This window comes from Gavia stellata, chromosome 4 (assembly GCF_030936135.1).
Source record: "Gavia stellata isolate bGavSte3 chromosome 4, bGavSte3.hap2, whole genome shotgun sequence".
Lineage (NCBI taxonomy): Eukaryota > Metazoa > Chordata > Aves > Gaviiformes > Gaviidae > Gavia > Gavia stellata.
In genome coordinates this window covers 63,400,646-63,425,142 of record NC_082597.1, presented here as the reverse complement: position 1 = coordinate 63,425,142, position 24,497 = coordinate 63,400,646, and the positions used below count along the sequence as shown (strand labels likewise).

Here is a 24,497-nt window from a genome sequence, read left to right as displayed (position 1 = left end):
GATGTAGCTAATCAGCGCTAGCAGTGTGATGCAAGCACACGGAGCGGTGGCGGCGGTGGTGGCAATCATCTTAGCCCAGTTGCCAGGATAAAAATAAACCCCGCCAGCCCTGGGAAGCTGCGGAGGAGCACCGCCCAGGACCCATGCATCTCCGTGCTGCCCTGGTACCCAGCTTCTCCCACAGCCCACCTGGAGCAAGAATAGAAATTACTCTGTTATCCTTGTCCATCCAACCCCTTTGCTGCTTCTCTTCCCACGCCTGAATGTGGGTGTGGGTTTTTGTACTTGCACTTGGATCTGGACTCAGATTTCCTCAGAAAACCAAATGGACATAGATTGCCAAATATGCTTGTATAATTCAGAGGGGTTGTTTGTTTTTTTTTTTTTTCTCTTCATGGCACTTTGTGAGCTTAATTTAATCCCTGTCATTCCTTATACGTGGGTAAATGTCATCTACTTCATTTCATGAATGAATTAACACAGCCATGCAGAGTCTGCGTCTCCCACACTGCTCACTTGGAAGGGGGAAGGGATTAATAAATGTGTGTGACATCCTCAAGTTGCTAAACCCCAGCTGGGGTTAGAGATGCCCAAAAATAGATCTCGTTTGCACCCTGGTGTAAGGTACTTGAAAGACTCTACCAGCTACATACCTTGTAATGGCCCCAATCAGCCCTCCTTCTCCTTATTGTCAACCCTAAATATATTACTTTCGTACCATGAGTTTCTTAATTGCACCTGACAAGGGAGGAGCTCCTTTGAAAATAGCTGTGCTTTTAGTGGTGGGGAGAATATAAATAATCCCAGAATTTTCTTCCTTTTTTGATACTTCCTTAAGCACATCAGAAAGCAGAGGTCTTTTGGCAAGGTGCAAGTTTGAGATAGCGCAGAGGTTCTTGGTATGGAGAAGATAGCATTTTTAATCCTGGGTATGTGGACAAAGAGGTGGATGCATAGCAATACAGAGTGGTGCAGAAAGTGTGCACGAGTGTCTGGGCATCTTGTTACATGATATTTTTAATACAGTCAGGAATTAAATTAATAGTTTTATGTGCTTATTTTAAAGCTTTCATGACATGAAAAGAAGCATAGTTCATCGAAAAAGGAAATGAGGAACAATTTATTCTTAAATAGAAATCACTGTGGCCACGTCTTCTTTTTCATTAATTTACACAATGGCTTGGATTAGTCTCTGGCTGAGGCGTGTGTGTGTGTGTCTGTTGGCAGAACTGTGCTTTGAAACTTTTCTCTGTGCCTGAGATGGCTCAGGGCTTCATTCTCATGTGCAGTAAGTTCACCTGTTTCTAGGGTATTGTGGTTTTTTTTCTTGTTTTTTTTTTTTTTTCTTAGTGGTAATGTGCATTTCTCAGTTCTCTAATCCGGAGATACTCAGCTTCTCAGTGCTTTATAAAAGTAGTTCAGGAAGGCACCCTGCCAGCTAGAGTCACAGCCCAGAACACAGGAGAAAGCGGCATGGGAGTTAGCTCCCAACTTTCCAGAAGACTTCCCCTTGCCTGAAGAAAGCCGGTGCGGGATTTCCAGGTGTACATGGCAGCTGAGAAGCTCTGTTCCCATAGGGAGTCAAAAAAAATAGGTGATTGATTGCTGGCAATTCCCGGCTGCTCTGTACTTGCCTGTGCCCCAGTCCTTCATATGGAAAATGGAGGACGTTGTTTGTTTTCCCCACTGTTTGTCGCTCCAGGTTATTTAAATTGTAGGCTCCACAGGCCTAGAATATGTAGATTCTACTTATGTGTAACTCCTGCCAAATTAGGGCCTGGGGACCTTGGTGGCCTCTAGCTGCTAATATAACACATATAATAACGGGACTCACGGTACGTTATGTATTGCTTGGTCCTACAGAGTCTGTAGTGCCTGCAAGAACTGGAAGGGGACAGTGCTCATGGAAATCGATTTGCTGACCTCTGAAATAATTAAGCAAGTAACGCCAGGCTTGAGTCCTATTATAAACAAGTGGTGCGCTCTTTGTTTTTTGCATTTCTCCACCTGCCGTCAATGGGTGTCTCTAAACAAAAGAGGTAGAGTGACCAAGGAACGTTTTTTTAAGGAAACGTCTCCTAAGAAAATTAGCCTTTTTCCCTGTATTTCTCTGTCTTTGCATACTTCTCCTTTTTTCCTTTTTTTTTTTTTTCTTTGTTCTTTGCTCTTCCCTGAGGAAGATAGGGATAATAAAATTTTCTGTTTTCATTTAGCTTTCCAGATGATCTTTGTGTACTTTACCAGACTGCAGCATAGAAAACAAAGCCTTGTTTATTGCCTAACAGCATATATGTGTTTTATGATTAATGTGATGTGTTTGTAATACATGGGACTGATAATAGATAGGGAGATCAAAGTCTTCTGTGAATTGACAGCAGCACTATAAACAAGGTAAAAGGGTTGCAGGTGTTTCCCACACGGGTGTTACACAAAAACATATGGCCCTTTGCCATGATGTGCTGTGTGCGCACTCCATCTTTTCCTGCACAGCAAGGCAACATTGCTGTGAGCTTTGCTCAGAGAGCGTGTCCGTGGCTCAGGACCTGGGGGATGCTGTCGGCAGCCGATGACTGTGCAGTGTGACCAGAGCTATCTTGGGGGCACAGAAAGGATAATGCGCTAAATTGGTCCTTCAAATTAAAAGTAGCTGATTGTTCCACTGCATGGTCTGAGAACAGAAATCTGCGTTCCCAGAGTGGGGCGGTCCCTGGCGAAGGTTGGAAAGGGAGGTGGTGTGCTTGGGTGTTGCAGGAGGGACGGGACAGTCCAACCTGCCTCTCATCTCACTGCTCCTACCTCAGCTCCTGGTTGGGCTCAGCAGCTCATCTCTCAGGCGTCTCTTACCTCCATGGGGCAACTTCTGTGCTCATGGCCATGGCTGGCACTAGGTGTGGGTTGGGACACCTGGGCCACATCTCTGCAGAAAGCAATGGTGGGGCACACTCAGAACAGCAGAAATCATTGCTGGATTGCTGCTTATTCTTGCCTATAAAAGAAAAGACACATTTACTAAATGACTAAATATTTGCCAAGAGGACCTCAACATCCTCAACAAACCTGAACATAAGGCAAAAGTCTCTCCCTTTCATTAATTGCCCTAAGAGTGGTGCTTGTTTGCTCTTATGAGTCAAAGTGCTGCAGTTGAGTGTATTGGGTGTTTGTAGCCTCTTAAGTTATTAAAACACTCTGAATGCAGATTGAGTTCTTTTGCTCAATATACTATACCAGAACCACCCCCTTGACCTGCGAGACCTTTAGTAAACAAACTGGAGGACAGCTTGCCTTTTCTGTAACTTGTGGGAGTAAATCCATGCCCTCCGTTGAACGCTTCTGAAAAGCTTTTTGCCTGGCCCTCCTGGGGACAGTGCAGCACACGGCTGCCCACTTCTGCACTGGTAGCTCACTGGGGTGATGGCTCGTCATCCACCCTTTCATCTGCTAGAGGAAGCTAACGCTGTCCTCATGCTGTTGGTGTGTTGGTACCAGGTCTTCCCTGTCTCACCTTCCAATGGTGCTAAAGCTGCTGGTCTAAAAATGTGGATTTTTTTCTATATTTTGGAGGGCTGCAGTTTAAACTGAAATTTAGTAGAAATTGCTCTAATGGCATAACTTAAATAACCGAAGCCTCATCTACACTTGACAATTACAGTCATGCGTGGGTCATGAAATTTATTTTTACCAGTATGGCAGTGTTAGAACAGGTTCCCATGTGGACAGAGTTGCATCGCTCTGAGGACACCGCACTACATTCACACATTCTTGTTTCTGTGCAGGAGTGAGCTAGATAGTCACGAGCATGTGTATAACATCCTGAATGCCCTATGTGAAAATGTTACAAAGGGTTGGGCCAAGCAGTGTAATGGTACTGTATCGCTATAGTTAAAGATGGGACTTCTGTGTGTGGACAAGCCCTGCGAAAAGATTAACCTAGAGAAAGTTAATAAAAAGTGCTGTCTTAAATTATTCATGAATCCATTTGGAATGCACTTGCCGGGAGGCTTTTGTTTTTCTCAAACTCTTATTTATTAAAATCTGACAAGAATATCAGGTTTTGTTCAATAATAAATCTAAGTCTATGTGAGGCTGGTGATATCCTCATGTAGTAATACAGAATCAAAATTAAGTTACATGGCAGGGGTGAATATGTTATTTACTTGGGAAGAATATTGATCAGGAGGATTTTATCTTTTACTTGCCATTTTGGAATAAGTCAAAAAAAAAAAAAAAAAAAACAAACCTAGTTGGGAGACATCGGACATTGTCTTGGTTTGTGACCGAGGCCTTGATTCTGCAAAGGATTGTAAATATGTTAAAACGTAGTTAAGCATATTTCTGGTGGCTTTGAAGGTTCTGGATCTGTTTTTGCTAAATGAAATAGCTCAGGTGATCTTGTTTCATACTTAGCTGTTCTTGTCCTTTTTCCTTAACTTCAGGGGAAGATCATGGAAGTCATGCTCCTAGCCTGTGGATTTTGACTTCCAAAGCATGTCCACACACACCCTGTTGTTCTTGTGTCCTAGAAAAGGTTAGAAAGATTATATCCAGAAAGTAGGAGAATGGAAAAAAGCCAGGGAGAGAGCTTTTGCTGTTTGGGATACAATAAAAGATGGTAATCTGTGTGTGCTTTACAGCAGTCATTCCTTAAAAGCAGGCAGAACGCTGCTTAGAAAGCAATTTAAGATATTTTTTTCAGTATTTTCAGTTTATTGGTTTTAGGAGATTTTTTTCCCTTCTTTTCTTTCTCCTTCTCTGCCCTTATTTATAAATGGATAAGAAAAGGAAAAACAGGTGCCTATAGATGGAAAGTTAGAGAAGAGTAAATAAAAAAAGAAAGAGCTTAGCTGCGGAAGCAGAACAGGGAGTTCGTGTGACTGGTCTGAGTTGGAGGATGATGAATAGATTTGTCTGCACAAGCTTGGCTTGTGAGTCACTTTCTCATAAAAGCAGCTTGAGTAGGAGATGCTCCTGTCCCAAATTTTATTCCTGAATGCTTTCAAGCACAAAGTGCACTGTGACATAAGGGCTCTGTGAATACTGTCCTGTTATTCTAGTGGACCGAAGCTGGAGCTCCTCAACTTCCCAAGTTTGAAATAAACTAGAAGTGTCTCTCACACACACACATATGCAGGTGCTTTGCATGATGTATCATGTGGTGCCTCTTGGTGGTCAGAGTTAAGCTGTCTGGGTAGACATAATCAGCTTCTGATTCAGATTTGGAATCTGGTGTTAGGGTTTTACGAGAAGCTGTGTGTGGGACAACCATCAGTCACGAACCGTTAAATGAGACAAGGAACTTGATAAACTTGGAGAGGGGAAGAGGAAAGCAAGGTGTTAGCGTGAGAGGTCATGATTCATGGCTGATCATCCCGAGTAGGTTTGGAGTGGCACAGGTCTTCGCCTTGGGAGCTTGCTTCGCCTCTCTAATGCCAGAGAAATTGTACAAAGTACATGTGGAAGGGGAATGTAGGGCATTTCCTCTTTTGCCAAAAACTGTGATCAAAGCACTCATTAAAATGAGGCCTTAGCTCGCTCTTATGCAGCTATTAGGATTCTGAAGAAGATTTTGACCGTTAACAGACAGCTACTTTGCTGTGGTTTAGCAAACTGGGAGAGGTGAAAAAGGTTTATTTTAGTAGAACGTACAATCAGTATCTAAGGTTCAAGTGGAGCCTGTGGGTTGGATTTGGGAAATAACAGTTCCCTCTTGAAACCCACCAGAGAAGAAAAGATCTCTTCCTTCCAGAAGAAAATTATTTTCTCGTTCTTCTCTGCTATTGTTTGTTACGGTTTTTGGTGGTACAGGGGTCAAGGTGAACTGTGAAACCCTCCCTTGGAATCAAGATATTTGTCTGACTTGTTTGCCCCTGGTGAAATCAGTGCTGCTGCAGCTTCATTACCATGGGAACCTCCACTTCCTAAATTTAATTCAGCCCAGAGTTTGCTTGTCTGTTCTGTTGCCACAATGTAGACAGGTGATAAGCAATATATTGATGCTAAGCTATATCATACCAAAATGATTAGGCATCGATATTACCATGGTATTGCAGCGTCTGAGGTATTGCTCTTGTGTTCTGCTCTGAGCTGCCCGGTCCTCCTGTGCCTGCCTCCAGCCTCCTCTTCCTCTGTACTGGCAGAGCAATGGCAGCGCTGCCTGCAGAGTCTTTGTGGTCCAGCAACCGGCAAAGGTAGGGACTGCAGGCAACCTCTGCTTGCTGGTGGTGCTCCTTCCTCCCCCTGCAGAGCAGCCAAGCACAGAGCTCCCGTGGGCCTTGGGGGGAATGCTGCTGGAGAAGGGAGCTCTGCACCCCTAGGAGCTGTGGGGTTGGGGTAGGTCCCACTACCTCTGCGGCATCCACAATGGTGTGAAGTCCCCAAGGACAGACCCTGTGCTCCAAAGATCAGATTAAACTGGAAGCGGGAGATAGAGGGTGTAAGGCAGAGAGTGCGAGACCCCTATCACCCAGTCTTCTTCTAAAGTTTTATTAATTGCTTTATACTTGGTGGACCTTTTTATTTTTTCTTTTTTGTTTCTTTTTTTTTTTCCTCATTGGTCTTATGTAAGGTTCAGGTGGTATCTGTTAGATGGTTATGTTCGTGGTAATGCAGAGCCTGGGGTCTGAGACACACTTGCTTCCAGTGCTAGTAGAAGCGGTGGAAGTGTGCCTTTACTGCATCCATGCCGGGGACACTTCTGGAAACGCTCGTTGCAGGCACGGCTTTGCCATGGAAAGACATTTCATGTAGCTAACTGAAGGGTAATCAATTTTTTAGGCCTTTCATGATTGTGTGGATTGTTGGTTACTAATGTTTTGTCCCTCTGTAGTTTGGTTTAATGATACTACATCACTTTGTACAGAATTCACAGTGAGCATAGAATGTGTAAACCTGTATTTTAAAATGATGGCTGAGTAACAATTGATCAGTAAAAGGTTTTAAGCTGTTTCCTTTAAATTCCAGGACCCTGCATCTTAATTTAATAGTTGAGAGGGATGGGGAAAGATACTGATTTACCCAAGGGAATATATTTTCTGTGGTATTTGTTCATGGCAAGTGTTTTCAAGCCAAGAGAGGTATTTTAGGGAAGGTGACAGTTCTCTGGTTGATGTTATCTGCTAAAATTACTCTCAACTTTCTTTCTTTGTAGGTACTACATTGGTCGCCAGATGTTTGTGGTGGTCTCCATGCCAGATGTTATCAGGCAAATCTTAGTGACGGACTTCAGTAACTTCACCAACAGAATTGTAAGTAGATAGAAAAGTTGGCTTTGTGGACAGAGATGGTAGTACTGTTAATTTGAGCTCAGAACAAAAGTGACTGCAAGGGAGCTGGAAACAGGGAAGGGGAAAAAGTATAACATGGTTCAATGAAACTTGAAGGTATATAAACTCACTATATACATTTCAGTCAAAGGCTGAAGAGAGGGCTTTCAATATCCAGTTTTGCCACTGTCCTCCTGTGAAATCCTGGGAAAATCACTTACTAGCTCTCTTCCTTGTTCTCAATCTATAACATGGGGACAGTGTTATTTGCGTTCTCCCACCCATGGTCTGTTTTGTGTTTTTAGACTTTCTAAGGCAGGAGCAGGCTGCTTGGGACAGGGACATGCCTCCTGCAGCCAACGTGTTGCTTTGTCATACTTACCTCTCTGAAAATAACAAATAGCAAAGAATTAATTTGGGGTTAGCAAGGATTTATACATATGCGGTTGGTTACTTATTTTTCTTACCTATGTACACATATATATTAAAAAGCTCTTTTTCAAGTACTGGTTAGAACAAATAACAAGGGGGGAATGGCCAGAGGGATAGTAAAGACTTGCAGCAGTTCCTCAGGATTTTGCAAGGAAATACTGTCACTGTGACCGCATGCTGCCTCAGTGCTATCCATTCCCTGCTTCTTCCTGGCCCCTTTGTATGCTCAGATAAACTCACATGTATTCAAGAGGGTTGTGCCCTCAGGGAAAATTTCATCTCTGATCTGCTGTCTGTCTCCTCTGCCCCTCTGATCCTCTCTGCAACCAGACAGTCTGTTTGCAGACTGCTTGTCTCCTTTGCTTGCTTCTTTTGGTACATGAGGTTCATCTTGTGACTACCTGTATCTTATTTAATAACCACTTGTACCAGTCGCCCTCCATTCTGCGTTTAACTCACACCTGAATGGAAGAATCCTGGTATGCAAGCTTCTTAGGCTAAAGTTGCTGTGTATGGCAAGGGTCTTTTCCCGTGTTCTCTATATTTGAAGCAATTTCCCACCCCTTCCCTTCTTCCACCCCCAAGCAGGAACCCTGTTTCTTCCTGTCTATGACTTTCCCATGCTTTTCTCCTGTATATTTGATAGGAATAGACTGTACCCCCTATTCATAGCAGTAGCTGGTGCCCAAATAACACCTCCCTGAAATTAGAGAGCATTCCTTTGAGGGTACATCCAGATATTTGTTCTGCTCTTAATTTTAGTGAACCTTGTCATTTGAATATATCTGTCTGTGCATTGTCATCCTTCTAATTTGGCGAAATTTTTCTTGCTCTCCAGGATTTTATGGTCAGAGGTTTATCTCTCTTTCTTGTGGTTGTACACCCATTTGTCATGGTCTGTAATATTAGTGTTCCTCTCTAAAATTCAGGTAGGTCAGGCCACTGTAGCCAGTCTCTCTATCTACTTTTTTTCTTCATCAGGGTATAGCTGTCTGTGTAGGTTCCTATCTTGCCCTTATCACTTGACTGTCCCCTGAACCATTTGTGGCTTTTCTGCACAACATCCTGCTTTATGGATGAGGAACTGAGGCACAGACTGAGTGACATCCTCGCCACTAACCAGAAAGCCTGTGGCAGATGAGAAAATTTAACTCCTAGCCCTCTCTGTAACAAAATGAACAGTTTCCCCTTGGTGCACTGTTGCTATTTCTGGCTTGCTTAATGCCCATGAGTCTAATTCAAATGAACTTGCTTCATCTTATATGCTTTTATCTGCTTGTTCCATGGTCTTCTCACAGAGCTGCAATCTTTGAGTGTTGTTATTTCCCGCTTTCCACTTTGTTCCCCCTGTTCCAGCCGTTGCTTTTCACTTACTGAAGATAAGCAGGCTTCTGTTTCTGGGTCCTTCCAGATCTAACCTGGGGATCTTTTTCCCCTCTTGAATTTTCACACTGGAGGCTGCCTCTCCTCTTTAATTCACAATCAGCTCTCTCGGTGAAGTGTTCAGCTATCCTGTACGCTAATGATTCTGTATGAAAATAAATAATTCTGGATGGTATGTAATGAAGGCCAGTGGAACGTATTCGGATGTGATTTTGGTTGTATGTGAATAATGGCCGAAAGGTGAGAGTGAGAAAAACACTTTCCAAGTAATAGAATTCTTTCTTCTCATGTTGACTGAATAAATGTAGTTTTAAGACTTTTAATAGGGTTGCTTCTGTTTGTATATCTTAAAATTACTCCAAGCAAGCTCCTCTATTTTAAGTGAGGGTTTCTATTTGCCAGTGGAGCATTCAAAATGCAAAATAGATCCCCCTACCTTATTTTACCCATTCCTTCCCCAAATGGTCTACTGATGAGTGATTATAGAATTGACTTTGGAGTCAGTGCTGTTCACAAAGCTAGGCTAGTATCTGTCAGTCCAGACATGGCACGTGCTTGTTATTTCAACCCAAAGCCTTTTTTTAGCTTAAGAGTCTCAGTCTTTAAGGGTGAAAAGGATGGGAAAGGGGGTGAGACCACTGGGTTTGAACAGGCCTTGGGAAAACCCACTGTGCTTTGCTTTTCTTCCCCACCTCCCCAAATGCATTTCCAAAATCAAGATTTGTACCTCATCCAGCAGTGGTGAAATGTGAGTTATCTAACCCAGAACGCCACAAAGAGAGATTATTCACTACACTCTGTAGCAGTTTTAGCAATTATACATTAAAAAAGTGTCACTAAGTTGCAGGCTGTGCAGGACTAATTCTAAAAGCTAAGTGTATTAGAGGGTAGAACAAGTTTATATTCCATGCTTATTTTGCTGTTCTTTCAATTAATCTTAAAAATATATATATAGAGAGATATATTAGAGTAAGAGACAATGGGAAATAGAACTTGTGAAGGGTTGCAAACAATGGATGATGTACTTGATAGACAGAAGTGGATAAGATGATGATTCAGTGAAATCTGAGCTTTTATTAAAGCTGTCTATAATGTGATGTTATACCTTGGAGTGCTCGTAAGAAGAATGACCTTAATCTGGGATTGTGCACTTGCTGGCTGCTTGCTGGGAAGTCATCAGAAGACTTTTATGGAATCAGGGTGGTTTTAATTTGCTGAGACAACTGTTTTGGAAGCATCTTGTGTCCTCTCTCCACATCCAGAGACGTGGACCACTTGTACACTTCTCTCACATTGAACCTATCTGCTCACTCATTATATGGACAAAATAGATTTTGCATGTGAACAGAAGCCAAACTACTGTTCATTTTATGCAATTATGTTACCCTTTTATATTATACGTTTCACATCTTTACTATGAATATCTTTTGAATATTGCTGTAAAAAGCCTTTTAGGTTCCCTTGCCCTCTTCTGTTGTTTCTGAGTTACTGATTAGTAATTCTTGTGACAGAAGTGTATGGTGACTGCAGATCAAATCTGCTTTAAGGTTCACTTCCTTTTAGAACAAGCAACCAGGTCTAGCACGCAGGGTGTTATTCCCATGTAGGCATGGGGTATATTTATTGTTAACTGTATAATCACAAGAAGGCAATAATGACATTCTACTTTCCCACTTAATTTTGACTTGATTAAGGTGAGCATTGTAGCCATTTAAAAACAAAAATGTCTACTGTAATGTACCTTCATACTTGAGGCATATGAAGCCTTTTCCCTATGTTTTTAATTATAGTTGAAGAAGAAAAGATGAAAATTAGCTTATAGACCTTCTGCCAAAAAATATGGAATTGATTTTAATTTAGGTTAGCCATGGAAACCTCAGCTAGCGTTCTAGGCAGGGCTGTGCTGCAGTAAATGTTACCTTTTTCTCGCAACTATGGTAAGTTGTCTCTTGAATAGAAGCTTTCTTTTAAGAGCACTAAGACTGTCTGTAGCTGCATTACTGTGTTGTGAGCGAGATAGGTTTATGATGTTTGTTGCATTCTGCCAGGTGGGATAATGATACATAATCTGTTTTCAGGTTGTTTTTAATTTCTGCATTGAAAATTTGTTTTTGAATTAGTACTTGAGAATCATTAAACTATACTTTTAAAAATGTAGGAGTGGAATGTTAAGATGGAGCAATGTGAAGAGAGCTATTACCTGGTATGTAATTTAAATGATTCAGAAGTTGCAGGCCAAAGTATTTGCTAAAAATGTGGATCAGTGAGCCCAAAGGCAAACGTAAGTACTGGCTAGTCAAGGTATGTCAGGCTGCTGGAGTCAGTGCTCTGCCAGGATCCATGTGGCTATCATGAGTGGAAACTAGTAGTTGATCCAAACCAAATCCTTACATCTACATGCCAAGCAGCTGGAGGAGGGTGACATTTTAAAATACAAAGATCGACGCCAATTCCAATAGCTGTAAGAAAACATCACTGTTTTCTCATCAGGACCTTTGCTGCTACAGTGGAAAAAGTAACAATGGATTAACAACAAATGATGAAATGGTAAAAGTAAGAACAAAAAAGTAGCATGGAAGTTGTTATAACATGGCAGTACAAATTCCTTGTATCCTTCTTGAAGGAAAAGACAGTTGCCCAAGCTGCTTTTCTTTTTGCTTCTGTCTGTCCTTCCCCTTTCCCTCCTCCTAGTTCATCTGTGCGGGACATTATTATTTTTTTCACGTGTAGAATTTGCCTGTTATGCTGAGTTGTTGGCCTCATCTTTATTTTGCTAAATCTGTAAAGCTTCAGGCCTACCTGTGGCATTAAACAAATAAGATAGAGCCACCAAATAGGAAGGAGCCTATTTTCTGCATCTTGTTCAGCTGTGGTCCAGGACAGCTGCCATACCCCTACATTGGCTGTTCTTTCTGGTCTCTTGTTAGGGGACACAGTACTGGCAAGAAAAGCATCTGTGTATATTGCTCTATCAAAAGGTCTATCCAAATTTGATACAAGATGCCTTCCAGAGGTCCCTTCCAACCTCAACCATCCTGTAATTCTGTGAATTTTGGGTCAGGCCCTCAGGCAGCATAAATCAGCGTACTTCCATTAACTTCAGACAACCCTACACCGACTGATAGCGATTATGCAGCTCCAGAGAGGGGCTGGGGTGGACAACTGGCTTCCAACAGCTCAGTGTGGTGCCTTAGGAACTGACTTTCTATGTGTGTGTACGTGTTCTTGGCCTTTTGCAAGTAAAGGGTCACTTGCGTGTCTTGTGCAAGATCTTGATGCCTTCTGCCTTGATTTTTAGAGCACAGGCATTGCCTGTACGTAGCAGCCCCACTGATGTGCTGCCATTCAGCAAACAGTGGTAATTCAGTTGTGCATCCAAACCCATAGTCTGATCCAACTTATGGGCTGGGCTGTTTCTTCAGTCCCTCTCTCACAAGTATGTTTTTTTGTTTTGAAAAATACACCCACTAACATATTCATTTGGAGATATGTCATGTAAAAATAGTTAAGGAATGAAAAGTTGTGTACTGTTGCCAAAAGACGCATATACATCCTGTCTTGACCTTGTACCCTTGGTTGTTTGGTTTAGAAATGTTTCTTTTCTTCAAATTAAACGTCCTAGGACTATTTCTGGTTGTGTCCATGTCATCATCATCATCCTTTCACATGAATTTCTTAGTTTATTTCCAAATTGTTGTTGCAAAATGCGATGAACTCAGTTTGTAAACAGATGATAAATGTGCTTTGTTAGAGGCTCACCTTTGCATGGGTGTGCAGTTTGGAGCACTAGTGACACGCAGTATGATGGTGGGTAAGTCAATATTTGGAAAATTATTCAAACAAATAAAAAAAAAAGGTGAAATATATATAATGAGTTCTTCATTTTTCCACCCTTTAAAATGACTGTTCAGTGGGATGGTTTACTACTCCAGTGATGTTCCAGTGTGTGCTAATGATTTGATTGTGATACTTAGTTTTAAAAACAAACTGGTTTTTGTGGCAGCAGTGGGAAGGAACATGCTTTAAATTTGTTCACTGCCTCAGTCTTTTTAGATATGTTTTTTCATATTCCCATTCCTTCATCTTGTTTCATCTTGGTTTTTATTGGGTTCAGACAGGACATGGAAGGTGACCAGCATAATGCTTCTGGAGCCAACATGTCCCAGGATTAGTTGTTATACCTGCATGTGTACATGCATGTATATTTGTGTATATTTATGGATGCATACAGAGGCACACATACTGATTTGGGGTATCTTTGTGATTTGAGGAGGTGCTGAATCTCTAGTCCTCACTAAAGCCTTGCAGATGTCAATTGTGCCATATCTTATTATGGAAACTTCACAAAATGTGCCTCTTTGTACATGCCGTGGTGACATTTCAATTCCTGATGCAGCAAAGCCATCACACCTGATGGCAGGCCATGCCTTGAACATCCAGTTCTTTGTGATATAGAGCTGCAATGTTCTTTCCTCCCTTTGTGGGACAAATTCAAGCAAGTGTCGATCCTGCCACATGTACAATAAGGCTCAGTGTCATTGAGCTGAGAATATTCAGTGCTTCCAAAAATCATTCTGTGCCTTACGAGGATAAGTGAAAAGGTGTCCAAGCAGTGAATTTATTAAGATTTACTTTTTTTGCCTAGCAGTTTTTTACAGCTGCTAGATCATAGTTGGTTTGAAATCTTGGCTGGTACAGCATCATTATAGAAAGAGAATTATGCTAGCAGGGAATGCGTTTGGCTGTATAGCGCTTAACTGTTTAATATTAATTTGCTTGACTGCATATTTGTGGGTGCTGTTGTACAGCCATGTGAGCCCAGATGCCTGAGTGATTTGCCAGTGCCAGTCCCTGCCAGGGAGCTGAGCAAGGGCTCTTATCCTTGTTTTGACCTGATGGTTCTCACGGCGCTGTGCTGGAGCAGGAGCTCCTGGGCTCAACAACCATAATGATGTATCTGCTTTCTTTCCCCAGTGTGCCTCCATGGCTGTCTTCTAGGCATACTAGGATACCTTTCTGGCTTGGTCGACGTATATGTAACTATTTTGCTGCCTTCTTTACCTGGTAAAATAGCTTTTAATTCTGGATTTCTTTTTTCTTTTGTCTTTATGCTTTCAGAGCTTGCTGGTTAATTTTTCTGAGCAATTAAATCCAGTTTTGTTTAAATGTTTTAAAGTAGCAGTGCATATGCTTTCAATAGACTTTTTAAAATTAAAATAATAACTATTGAGAGGTTCATTTCTTTCAGATTGTGTATGTCCTTTTACGCACGCACAACAAATTGCCCCTTATTCCCCATATGCTGAAGCTAATAGCACAAAACTAATGTTGTCAAATGATCACTGCTATTGACTGTAAAATTAATCAGACTTTGGTTTCAGTTAGCCTTAAAGAAAGACTTGACATTAGTAGAGTGTTCTGGGAACCACCTGATCCTCTGAATCCCAGTGAGATGATGTCTGGTTTTGTGATTAGGGCTCTAGGTTGGGATTTAGGAGCTCTGAGCTCAGTTTTTGGCTTTGCTACAGAATTCCTGTGTTCACAGGGGCAAATAATTTAGGAAGTGCTTTGTCACCTTAACAAATGTAAAAGAGTATGTTGGGAATTTCCAGCTGAACATTATCATTAATGAATGTTAGTGCTTCAGAACTGATGGCAAAGGGTTGGGATTTGGTTTATCTATTAATTCAAATAGTTGTGGTAGGAGGTTTTTTTTTTTGTTTATTCTTAAAAGAAGCTTCAGAAAGGTAGAGGAAAAAGTTTTATTGAAAAGCCCCCTTTTTTTTTTCCTTTTAAGTAACTTTCTATTTTGAAGTGTTTAAAAAAAATTAAAGTAATACGGTTAATATTAACAGATTCAACTGAATGTATTTTGAGGATTGTCTTCTCTCAAGTTTGTCATTTTTATTTGTAATTCTAATTCAGAACAGGAAACTAGGTGAAATCTCTGTCCTGCAACGTGGGAAACCTCATTTGTACTTATCTTGAACACCTGGCATGTGCTTCTGCTGACTACTATTCATAAAAAGATGTTAGCATTTACTTAGCATTTACTTACTTCTGTGTACATTCTTATGTCTCATTTAATTCAGTGGGCCATGAGTGTGTATTTACCTAAGTATGTTTATTAATAGTCCATCCAGAATGGAGACATTCCCTTAAATTAGGAGCCTTTGTTTTTCTGTGCCTCGCATGGTAAAGAGGGAGAACACGGTCTCTTCTCACACATCATTGAAGTATTTGATAAAGACTTCTGAAAGTTTAGGAAGATCTCGGTAACAATAGTTTGGAGTGCCACAGAATGGCTTACAAGCAATCAATCTAAAAATGTTGACTGTAGTTAAGTCAAATCAGTTTAAGGATGGTCTGGTTGACTGACTTGGAAAGACCCTCTGTTAAAGAGAAGAACCACTAACTGACATTTTATTTCCTTTGAGTGGTTATTTAGATGGTTTGCTCCTTGAGGAAGATTTTCTGTGTTGTCATGGCTGGAGGGAGCTCTCCTGCAAGAGGTCAGCATATCCCCAGCAGTGGTGGTCAAATCATAGTTGGGCTTAGAGAAAGCCACACTTCTTGTAAGGCTGCTATTTTAACCAGCTAATATATTGTTGTCCAGGTAGGTAATGAGAATTTTTTTGCTTGAGATTTATCAATCTCAAGTAAGCAAACACTAATATTTGTCACATTTCCAGATATGATAGCAAATAAAATCGGCTGATGCCTCCTGTATGAAGGGCTAGAAGTAATGGTGGAAACAGATGGGTTACACACAGATGGAATACAAAATAAAAACTTTCCACTTTTTCTCTTTTCCAGACATGGGTTGTCTGTTTTCAGATGCTATGGGCCATAAACCTTGGCAATATAAAAGCAATGCAATTGACTGTAAGGAGGCTAGAAGGCTTAAAAACAAGTTTCGTCTGCCCTTGCCCCCCATCAAGACATGATGAATCAGTAGGTTGAGACCATGGCTGATGTTGAGAAGCACAGTCATCTTATCTTTTACAGGATTTATTATGAAGTGAGTTATTTTTCAACATGGGTCTAAGCATTTGAATCTCTCCCTGAGTCTTTCTCTGGTTTATTAATGGACTGCAGTGCTGCCATCACCATGGTATCCTGCTACCTCTTTCCCTGTGAAGACTGCAAAACCGCATGTTGATGAAATTTACATTTTTAATTCTCCACTCTCCACGCCTAGACGTATAAAAATGGTTTGCAAAACTATGGGGGAACACAAACACAAGGACAATCTGGTATCAAGAAATTACTAGGGTTGCTGTGTTGTTTTGTTTGGTTTTAATGCTCTTTCTTTATGCTATTATACTGCAGCCATCATTGGTTCAATACCTGCTCCTAGGTAGACACCAGAACACCAGATGGATTACATACTTTACAGCACTAATGATAGTGGCTGATAATATGTGCAAATCTCCCTTTCACTGATTGTTCAAGGCAGTTAAGAAATACTGAATACAGCTGTACATAATTACACTTCTTTTGAAACTAAACCAGCCTGTGAAATTTCTGTTCCTGGAAAATGGTCAAAATTAGTCAATAACAAAACAAACAAACAACAAAACCCCAAACCCTTTGCATATACTTAGTTAATGGTATATTGTGACATTCTGTTTCTTAGATGCAAGGCTTCCCTGCCAACTCTATTGAGACTTAAAGGGGGAAAAAAGTGCTGCATAATGAAACTACAAAAAGGTGGTTTTGCTGCAGGTGTAGGAAGATGCTGATTTGACAATACTCTGTGCGGATGCACTTGTTTATGTCAGAAGAAGTTTGTGTAGGACTAAGTATGTATGTGTGTTACTGTGTTGCAGGTATGTGGAGGGACATTCCCGCTTTCTACTCACTCCCTGTTTCTTTCACATATTTCCTTGAGCTCCTGTAAGATCAACTTTTGAAATTATCTTTTTTGGCTTGTTTATCCTCACCTTTTTTTTCTTTCTTCTATCATTCTGCAAAATTTCTGCAAAATTTCCTTTTCTAAACGACTGAAGAAAACAAGATCAGAGTTTTATTAGGTTTTGCCTTCCCTTCCCCCAGTTTTTCTCCTGTTGAAACTTGCCAATCACTTTTAAAGCCTACATTGGGCTTTTCTGCAGCACAGGAGATATCATTAAGGCTTTAAACCCACTAATGAGGAAAATGTGTGCTGCTTGAAGGCTCCTGCAATATTAACTACATCCAATTATGTTAGGTAAATGTATGAGTATAGTCAAAACAGGATGAAAGCATATCTTTCTATTCAGGCCAAAAGCAGTCTTCTGAGCCAATCTTTCATCAAACTTACATTGGCTATTTGTTTACTGGTTTTGTAGAACTTTTTTTTTTGTACTGCAAGGCTGAAGACAAACAACACTTACAGACAGGAAAGGACTATCTATTCCCAGGGCTCTGTTCCTTATTTAAAGAACGTGTTTTATTGCTGGATAAAATATGTGAAATCTTAAGGCTGGCAAATATTTTTTTGCTGTTTAAATACAGTATTGCTTCCTTATCTAATCCTGTCCTTAGCTGACTGTGTTATGAGTAGGTGTGATACATGTGGAGCGGAGATGCAGTTCGTGCTGGTCTTTGCTGGTCCTGACCTTTGATTTCTGTTGATTTGTTTTTTTAAATAGCAGTTCAACTTACCCTACTTCTTTGGGCATATGCTGTGGGGATATTTTTTCTCAAGCTTATTCAGTCTAACAGCACAGGTTTTCAACAGTCCCTCATTTCTGACTTCAGAGACCGTTATTTCTCAATAGCAAATTGGTTGGTTTGTTTACAGTTTTCTCCCTTTTCCCTGCTCTTGACATATAGTAGAGCATCATGTCCTTTAAGTCCTGCCTTTCCCAGTCTGCTTTTGTTAGGAGAAGAGTAATTAGTTTGTCACTTGTTCCAGATTGATATAGGTTCAGATCATAACATTCATGTTGGCCTTTTTACATACTTGAGCCATCAAGAGTTCAGACCCAGTACTTTGCTTTGTTTTCATGTCTTTATCCACATTTGGAGATAACTCACCTGCTCATGAACAAAAAGTCCTTTTGAAGCATCTGATGGTAGTGGAACCCATTCAGGTCTATGCAAGTGATGTTTCACAGCACAGAGGAGTGATTTACATGTACCTACCCAGAAGCCTAGAAGTTTGGCATTGAGTATTGGAGCAGATGTGACACGGCAATGTGTGATAGTTTGAATGGTTGTCATGTATCATGCTTAAGATCTGTGTGGCCTAGCTGAGTGTTCTTTTCCAAAGGTGGCCAGCAGCAGAAGTCAAAAGACTAGCATAATAGTAAGACAGACAGGGACAGTAATCTTCCTTCTGTCTTATCTGCCCCCCAGCCTCCAGCAACCAGTGCTGTGGTGACTTCCAGTGCCAGAGGTTGCATCTGGGTATCATTTCTCCTAATTGCAGCTCCATTGGCTGCAAATTAGTTGTTTCCCCCCCCAACTTTTGAATCCTTTCTATTAACTATTACACAAGCCAGGTGACTTTTTCATGGATGAATTTTTTGTTTCGAATGTCATAGGAGTTATATTTGGGGACTTGACTGTGTGCAAGTGAAGTTCATTCCTCTTCAGTCATAGTTAATGTGATACACATGGGCATTATTATACTAATCCTTGCAAACCTCTGCTCTTCATTTTAAGTCTTTTAAAAGTAGTATTGTCATCTCAAAAACAGTGGGAATAATTCTCTCTTTAGTCATTCATTCAGATAGCTTAATCCGTTTACCTGCCTTTATGTTTATATTTGAACTTAAACATATGAAAGGTTTTTTCCTTTCTCTTTTTTTTTTTTTTTTTGATACAAGGATAATATTCTCACCTAGCATAATGCTAACAACCCTTTGTTAAGATGTGTTAGCTGGACTTACCATTCCCACAGCAAGGCCTACAGAATGGATCATGTGAGCATTCCTTATCTGGTTCAGCATGGAAGTTAATCTTTCTTAGTTTATGTATCAGTGCGGACTTTTTCAAAACTATGCAGGCTGACTTGGCCCTGAAGTAGATGATGAGTACTCACACGGGCTCTCCACCAGCTCCATTTCAATGGTGGTAATCTCCAATAGATGGGGGATGGCGAACAGCTGATGGTGTAGTAGCATCTTAAATCGATGCAGCTGTTTTTGTAGTGGTTCTCTGACCAGAGCGTGGAAAATTGTCTTCTGATCTTTACAACGTTACCTAGCAATTAACTCCAGTAGATTTGTTCTAAGCAAAAATTTTGCCATCCTGTTTTTTTGCTTGTGATTGTACACTATGTAATGTTCATTCTGCAAGAGTAAAATCTCCATGGGAAAGGATGTTTAGAGACGATGCGCTCCTTACCGCTGACAGTGTGTTGCAGCTATAAATCTTACAGATCATAAGTGAAAAATGAGTCGGCAGGTCTTATTTTAGTCTCCAGTGAGAATTCTTTGTTTATATAGCAACCACATATCTTAGCACCATTTGTTGTAAATAGTTGATAGCAAATAGTTGTCTGGTCTGAGCCTTTGGAAGAGAACATGCTGCAGTGTGTCATGCAGGTGCTGGGGAAGCGCTGCGCTGTGCACACAATGCTCCCGACCAGCAGCAAGGAAAGTTTGCAGAGCGCTTGCCAGTGCTGCTGACTTTTCATCAGCGTTAAATTCCCCACACTTAAAAGAAAAAGGAAAGAGGAGGAGGGATGTAAAATTCAAGTTTTCACAATGCATGGCTTGCTCCCAGCTCTCCAGTGTAATGAGTGCTCCCTACTTTGAGCACACCGTGCCACTGCTCATTTTCACGGTGATTCACCTGTTTCTGAAGGCTCAGTGATGGCTAGAGGAGGCTCCATTTAGCCCAACGGACACATATGATGCAACAGATACATACATGGATCAGAAACAGCTATCCTGCAGCAAAAGAAAAGGATTGTTGAACACTGTTAATTATTTACTCCTGCCAATCTCCTCTCACTGGTGTTAAGCAATAGAAACTAAAATAACTACATTCTTTACTGAAATAATGTCCCATTCTTCTTCTCCTTTTACACTTGCTCTTGCAGAAAAGGGTTTGGGGAAATAAGTAGTAAAAACAAGAACTATCTTGCACTGTTCTCCTCTGCTAGATTAATTGCAAGTTGAAGATACACAAGATACTCTTTTTTTCCCTTTTCAAGGCAATTGCAAATGACAGTTTCCCCATTTCCTTTTCCATTTTCAGTATGCGCATTTAGATGAAGCTAAAACTGCACTCTTGCACTTTTTATGCAGCTTTCCTAAAATAATTCTGAATAATTTAACAATGGCTCAGAAACGTTCCAGTTTAACCAGTCTTTGACCTTCAGTCACGTTTTAATGTCACCAGGACTATACTGGTATTTCATCAGTTCCAAGGAAGCTGTATAATAGCAGAGGCAATGGTGATATCTATAATTAAAGTTGCCCAATGTCTTCCATTACAATGTTTACCTTCCAGTAGATTATCAAACTTTAAGTGCTTCAATTAATATTTTCCATATTTTCAGTCAAAATGGTCTCACTATTTCAGAGAAGCAGCCTAGGGAAAAGATAAGGTTATTTATCCATTGTGGGCAAAAATAAACCCAAAGTCTTTTTCTTTGACTTTGGCTTTGTTTTCTCTAGTGTAAGGGCTGGATATAAAAACCACGTTGAAAATCTGACCAAACTCCTTAAGTTTATAAGCCCCTGAAGAATCTCAGTAAACACAGACTCAACAAAAATTATTAAAGAACAAGGAAACTCACTTGCTAGTATCGCTGTCTGGTAACAGGGCTCTACAGATCATTAACTTCTTCTACAAGCTGTCATGTGAGCTTTATGTCTAAAGTTTGAGAATCCTGAGTTTAACTGATTCATTTCACATGAAAGGTATTTTTTTTATATACGTAATATTAAAACCTTTCAGGACATGATTTTCTTTGTAAATGTTACATTTGCAAAATCAAATAGATATCCTGTGGGAAAAAAAAGTGTAGGATAACATAACTAAAGAATTGGACCCATTTTTGCATATGCTTTAGAATACAAACACTGCACTCAGTCTAAGATCTTCAAACCTTTTAATGCTTCACTTCGCTCTCTTAATTTCCTCTTAATAATATCATAATCAACTGCAGTAGGAATAGATTGCATGCTGTATTACCAGCATCAAGAATTAAAAAAAATATATATACCTTACATGGCCCTTAACATTTTCTGAGATTTGATTAGGAAATGTGTGGAAGATAGAAGTTTCACGTTGTGGCTGATTTTGAAGAGTCAAAAGTAGAAATAAAAATAAAAAGTTGATTACAATATTTTGTGTCAGTTACAGCTTCTAATGTAAAGTCAAAGTTGTTTCAATTTGCAAAGTAAAGTTATTGTGTTCCAAAAACATATATAACAAGATATGTTGTTGGAACTTTTCTCCATTTTTAATTCCAGAAAGCCTGGAAAAACAAATTGACTTTGTAGTATTTCCATTTTCTCTCGATCGTGCGGCTTTATTTAAGTTTCTCTAACCAGCTCTGGTTTTATTTTGTTTAATGTTTGATTTGAGTTTTTAGAGGGAATGCCCTCTCCCTAACTGGTGTTTCACCATGTCAGATTGGATGTTCCCTGGATGCCCCGGCTGCTGGACGGCGCAGCCTTGGTTTTTCCCTCCTCGGTGGTGAAGTGGGCAGCTCTCCTTTCCTCACTTTTTCAGCTGTTCCCTTGGCACTTGTGGTAGCTTTTATATCGTATGGGCAGTGCACAGTCAATTTTGGCTGTAAGGAACTTAGGCTGGTTCTTGGGTTAAGTTTTATTCTAAGTAAAATTTCAGCAGGGTTTCAGACATGTTGCAGAGGGTTATTTTTTCAATTTCAAGATTCCTTTTATTTATTAGGCTGTTGGATGCTGGGGGGATCCAGCACCGACCTTAGATGTGGGAGAAGCAGCTGTGCAGATGCAAAATGAGTTCTTGTGATGTGGGAGCGCGTGCTGCACTGGCCAGCACTGATGCTTGGAAGCTAAAACCCCTTCCTTTCTCCTTCTCCCACCCACCAGAAAAGCTGGGCTTGGAAGTGCAGATACCGATAACTTGCAAAAACGCTAGGTGCATGCAATCAAGCGTGATGTACGTGCTGAATATGGGTGCAGCCTGGCAATTTCATTGGGTGTGTGGTCTTCTAGAGAGTGAGTCCTCTTTTCTCCTTCAAATGGGAAGTCCCAGCAGGTAGGACTATGGCAACCTCCACTCAAGTTCCCCGTTGCCTTTCCTTGTGCGCCTGGCTGTTGTGGGGTTAATATTCAGTGAAAGGGTGCAGGTGCTTCATGCTCACAGCTGGCACACGCTCCTTCCCTGGGCACTTGATAAAAGAGAATCTAAATCCTAAATACTGCTCTATCCTAGTGTGCATTTGCTGAGCTACCTACAGCATTTGCTGTCTACCTCTGAAATGCTAGTGCTGGCTTTTTGGGCAACATAAGCGGGGGAGAATTCAGGATCTGACCCATCCCTCTAGCTCCGTGTCGCAGTGACAACGCAGTCAAACTGAAGCAATGGGGTGGTGAAACAGGCCCTCCAAACACTGTGTCGCCTGAAGGAGGCTTGTTCTGCAAGAAAGGGATTGGGGAGCTCTGGGGCATGGGCTCCAGTCTGTGGGGTTTTTGGTTGTTTTTACATTTTACCTTACCCTAGAACTCTTAAGATGACATGATATGGTGATGTGCTTCACGCTTCATAATCAGCACTGCTTGCTATTACAAGCCTAATATGTTTGAGAATGCAAAAGTAGCTGATACTGTTAATTTATTTTGAACAAGGTACTTGCTGATACTCAGAGGAGCATTTTAGCTGCTCTCCTGGAAGAAATCAAATAAGAGCGATGTGAGGAACAGTCTGGTTACAGGTTGTTTGGGAAGTGAGGCTGTTTTACTGAAATTGTGAGCTCCAGGGAACTTCATGATAAGTCCTGTAATATTATCTGTACGCAATAGGACTTTATTATTGTTGAAATTATCTTATGACAAACACTTAATTCTCGATGTGCTCAAATTAATTTGTGAGAGTCAAATGAACAAACGCTATTTCATATAAGCGTTATAAGCATGTTTTGACATGCTTTGATAAATTAGGATTATTTTTTTTTTAACTTGATTGAAACCAGGCAAATAACCACAAATATGAAATCTTGGAAGATAAAATCCTGAAAGTGTGCTGTGCAGCTACTTACAAAGTTTTATAGCCTAGCTCTTCTTGAGGGACAAATAAATGAGGAATGAAAGCAGCTACTACTATCAGGAAAATGCATTAGTGTTTTGACAGATAGATGTGGAGATCTTAATACACGAAGTTTGTTTTTTTCCCTGATGTGTAAATATGCACTTAATGTAATTAGAAACAATTGTGAAGCAGCAGAAAGGGAATTCAAATTCTTCAGTTAAGCGGATATTGCAAATGTGATTTGTTGACAGCTTGTTGTGCTGCCATTACAGCTGACCTGGAGTTTTCTTTCTGAAGGACTATTCAATGGAAAACTAACATAAAAAGAGACTTATTTGGCCAGGGAGCACTCTGTCTCTGACTTGCAGCAGATGCTTAGAGAAAGAGCAGAACAGGGCAAGAGCAAAGTGTTATTTCCTATAGAATAGCCCCACAACATCTGACTGTCCATGGCTTTTGGACTTCCTGAGCTGGAGGTTGCATCCATGTCTTTAATTTTTAATAGCCCTTTTCTTCCAGTAGTTTGATGTAAATAGCATCTTGAACCCATTTGTATTTTTGAAAATCATGAGGAGTCTTCACAAGCAAACTTTTATTTTCCTTGTTTGATGTTGTTTTCAAATTTCCGTTTTGGCATTGGGGGGAAAAAAGGTGAAATACTTTTTCCTTGAGTTGTTTTGCACGTAGGATGTTGTCACACAGAAAATGGGATATTAGGCAACAACTTTTAGGAGCTGCATGGGAACTTGGAAGACTGATAGAAACCCTTTAGAAAAGACTCTCCACTTTTGGTCATAGTTTACTACTTACTCGCTTGTTTACTTTTAGTGTTTCTCAGTGCTTTGAGATTTTAAGCTAGACTGGCTTGTTTATAATTTTATTTCTATATTACAACATCTGAGTGAAAGAGGTCAAACCAAAATTGTCAATAAAATATAAAATACATGAAAAAGTGACATTTTTTGTATACACTCTGCTCTGAAGAAAAGTTTTGCATACAAGCCATGTTTTTAAACTAAGCCATTGGTAAGTCTCCCCTTCACCTGACTAGTTTGCCGCTGCTAGTAATCAGAAAGTCTCTAAGCATTTAACCCCCATTTGAGGAGCTTAATTTGAAAATACAGATTAAAAACCCTTGCTCAGTCATACCTAGTGCTTGGAAGTGTCTTGAGTCCCTTGGAGCTGGTGATTTCAACACCAACATTTCTCAGGCACCTGCAATTATTTTTCTAAGCATCATCA

The 24,497-nt window shown here is 40.5% G+C and overlaps 1 protein-coding gene across 1 annotated transcript in view; it reads left to right on the top strand.

Annotated features, from left to right (window-relative positions):
• Positions 1-24,497, top strand: part of TBXAS1 (thromboxane A synthase 1) — a 231,389-nt gene that overhangs the window by 93,919 nt on the left and 112,973 nt on the right. The window contains exon 4 of the mRNA XM_059816257.1: positions 7,145-7,241. Coding sequence (XP_059672240.1) covers positions 7,145-7,241 — 97 coding nt within the window. The remainder of the gene's footprint in view (positions 1-7,144; positions 7,242-24,497) is intronic.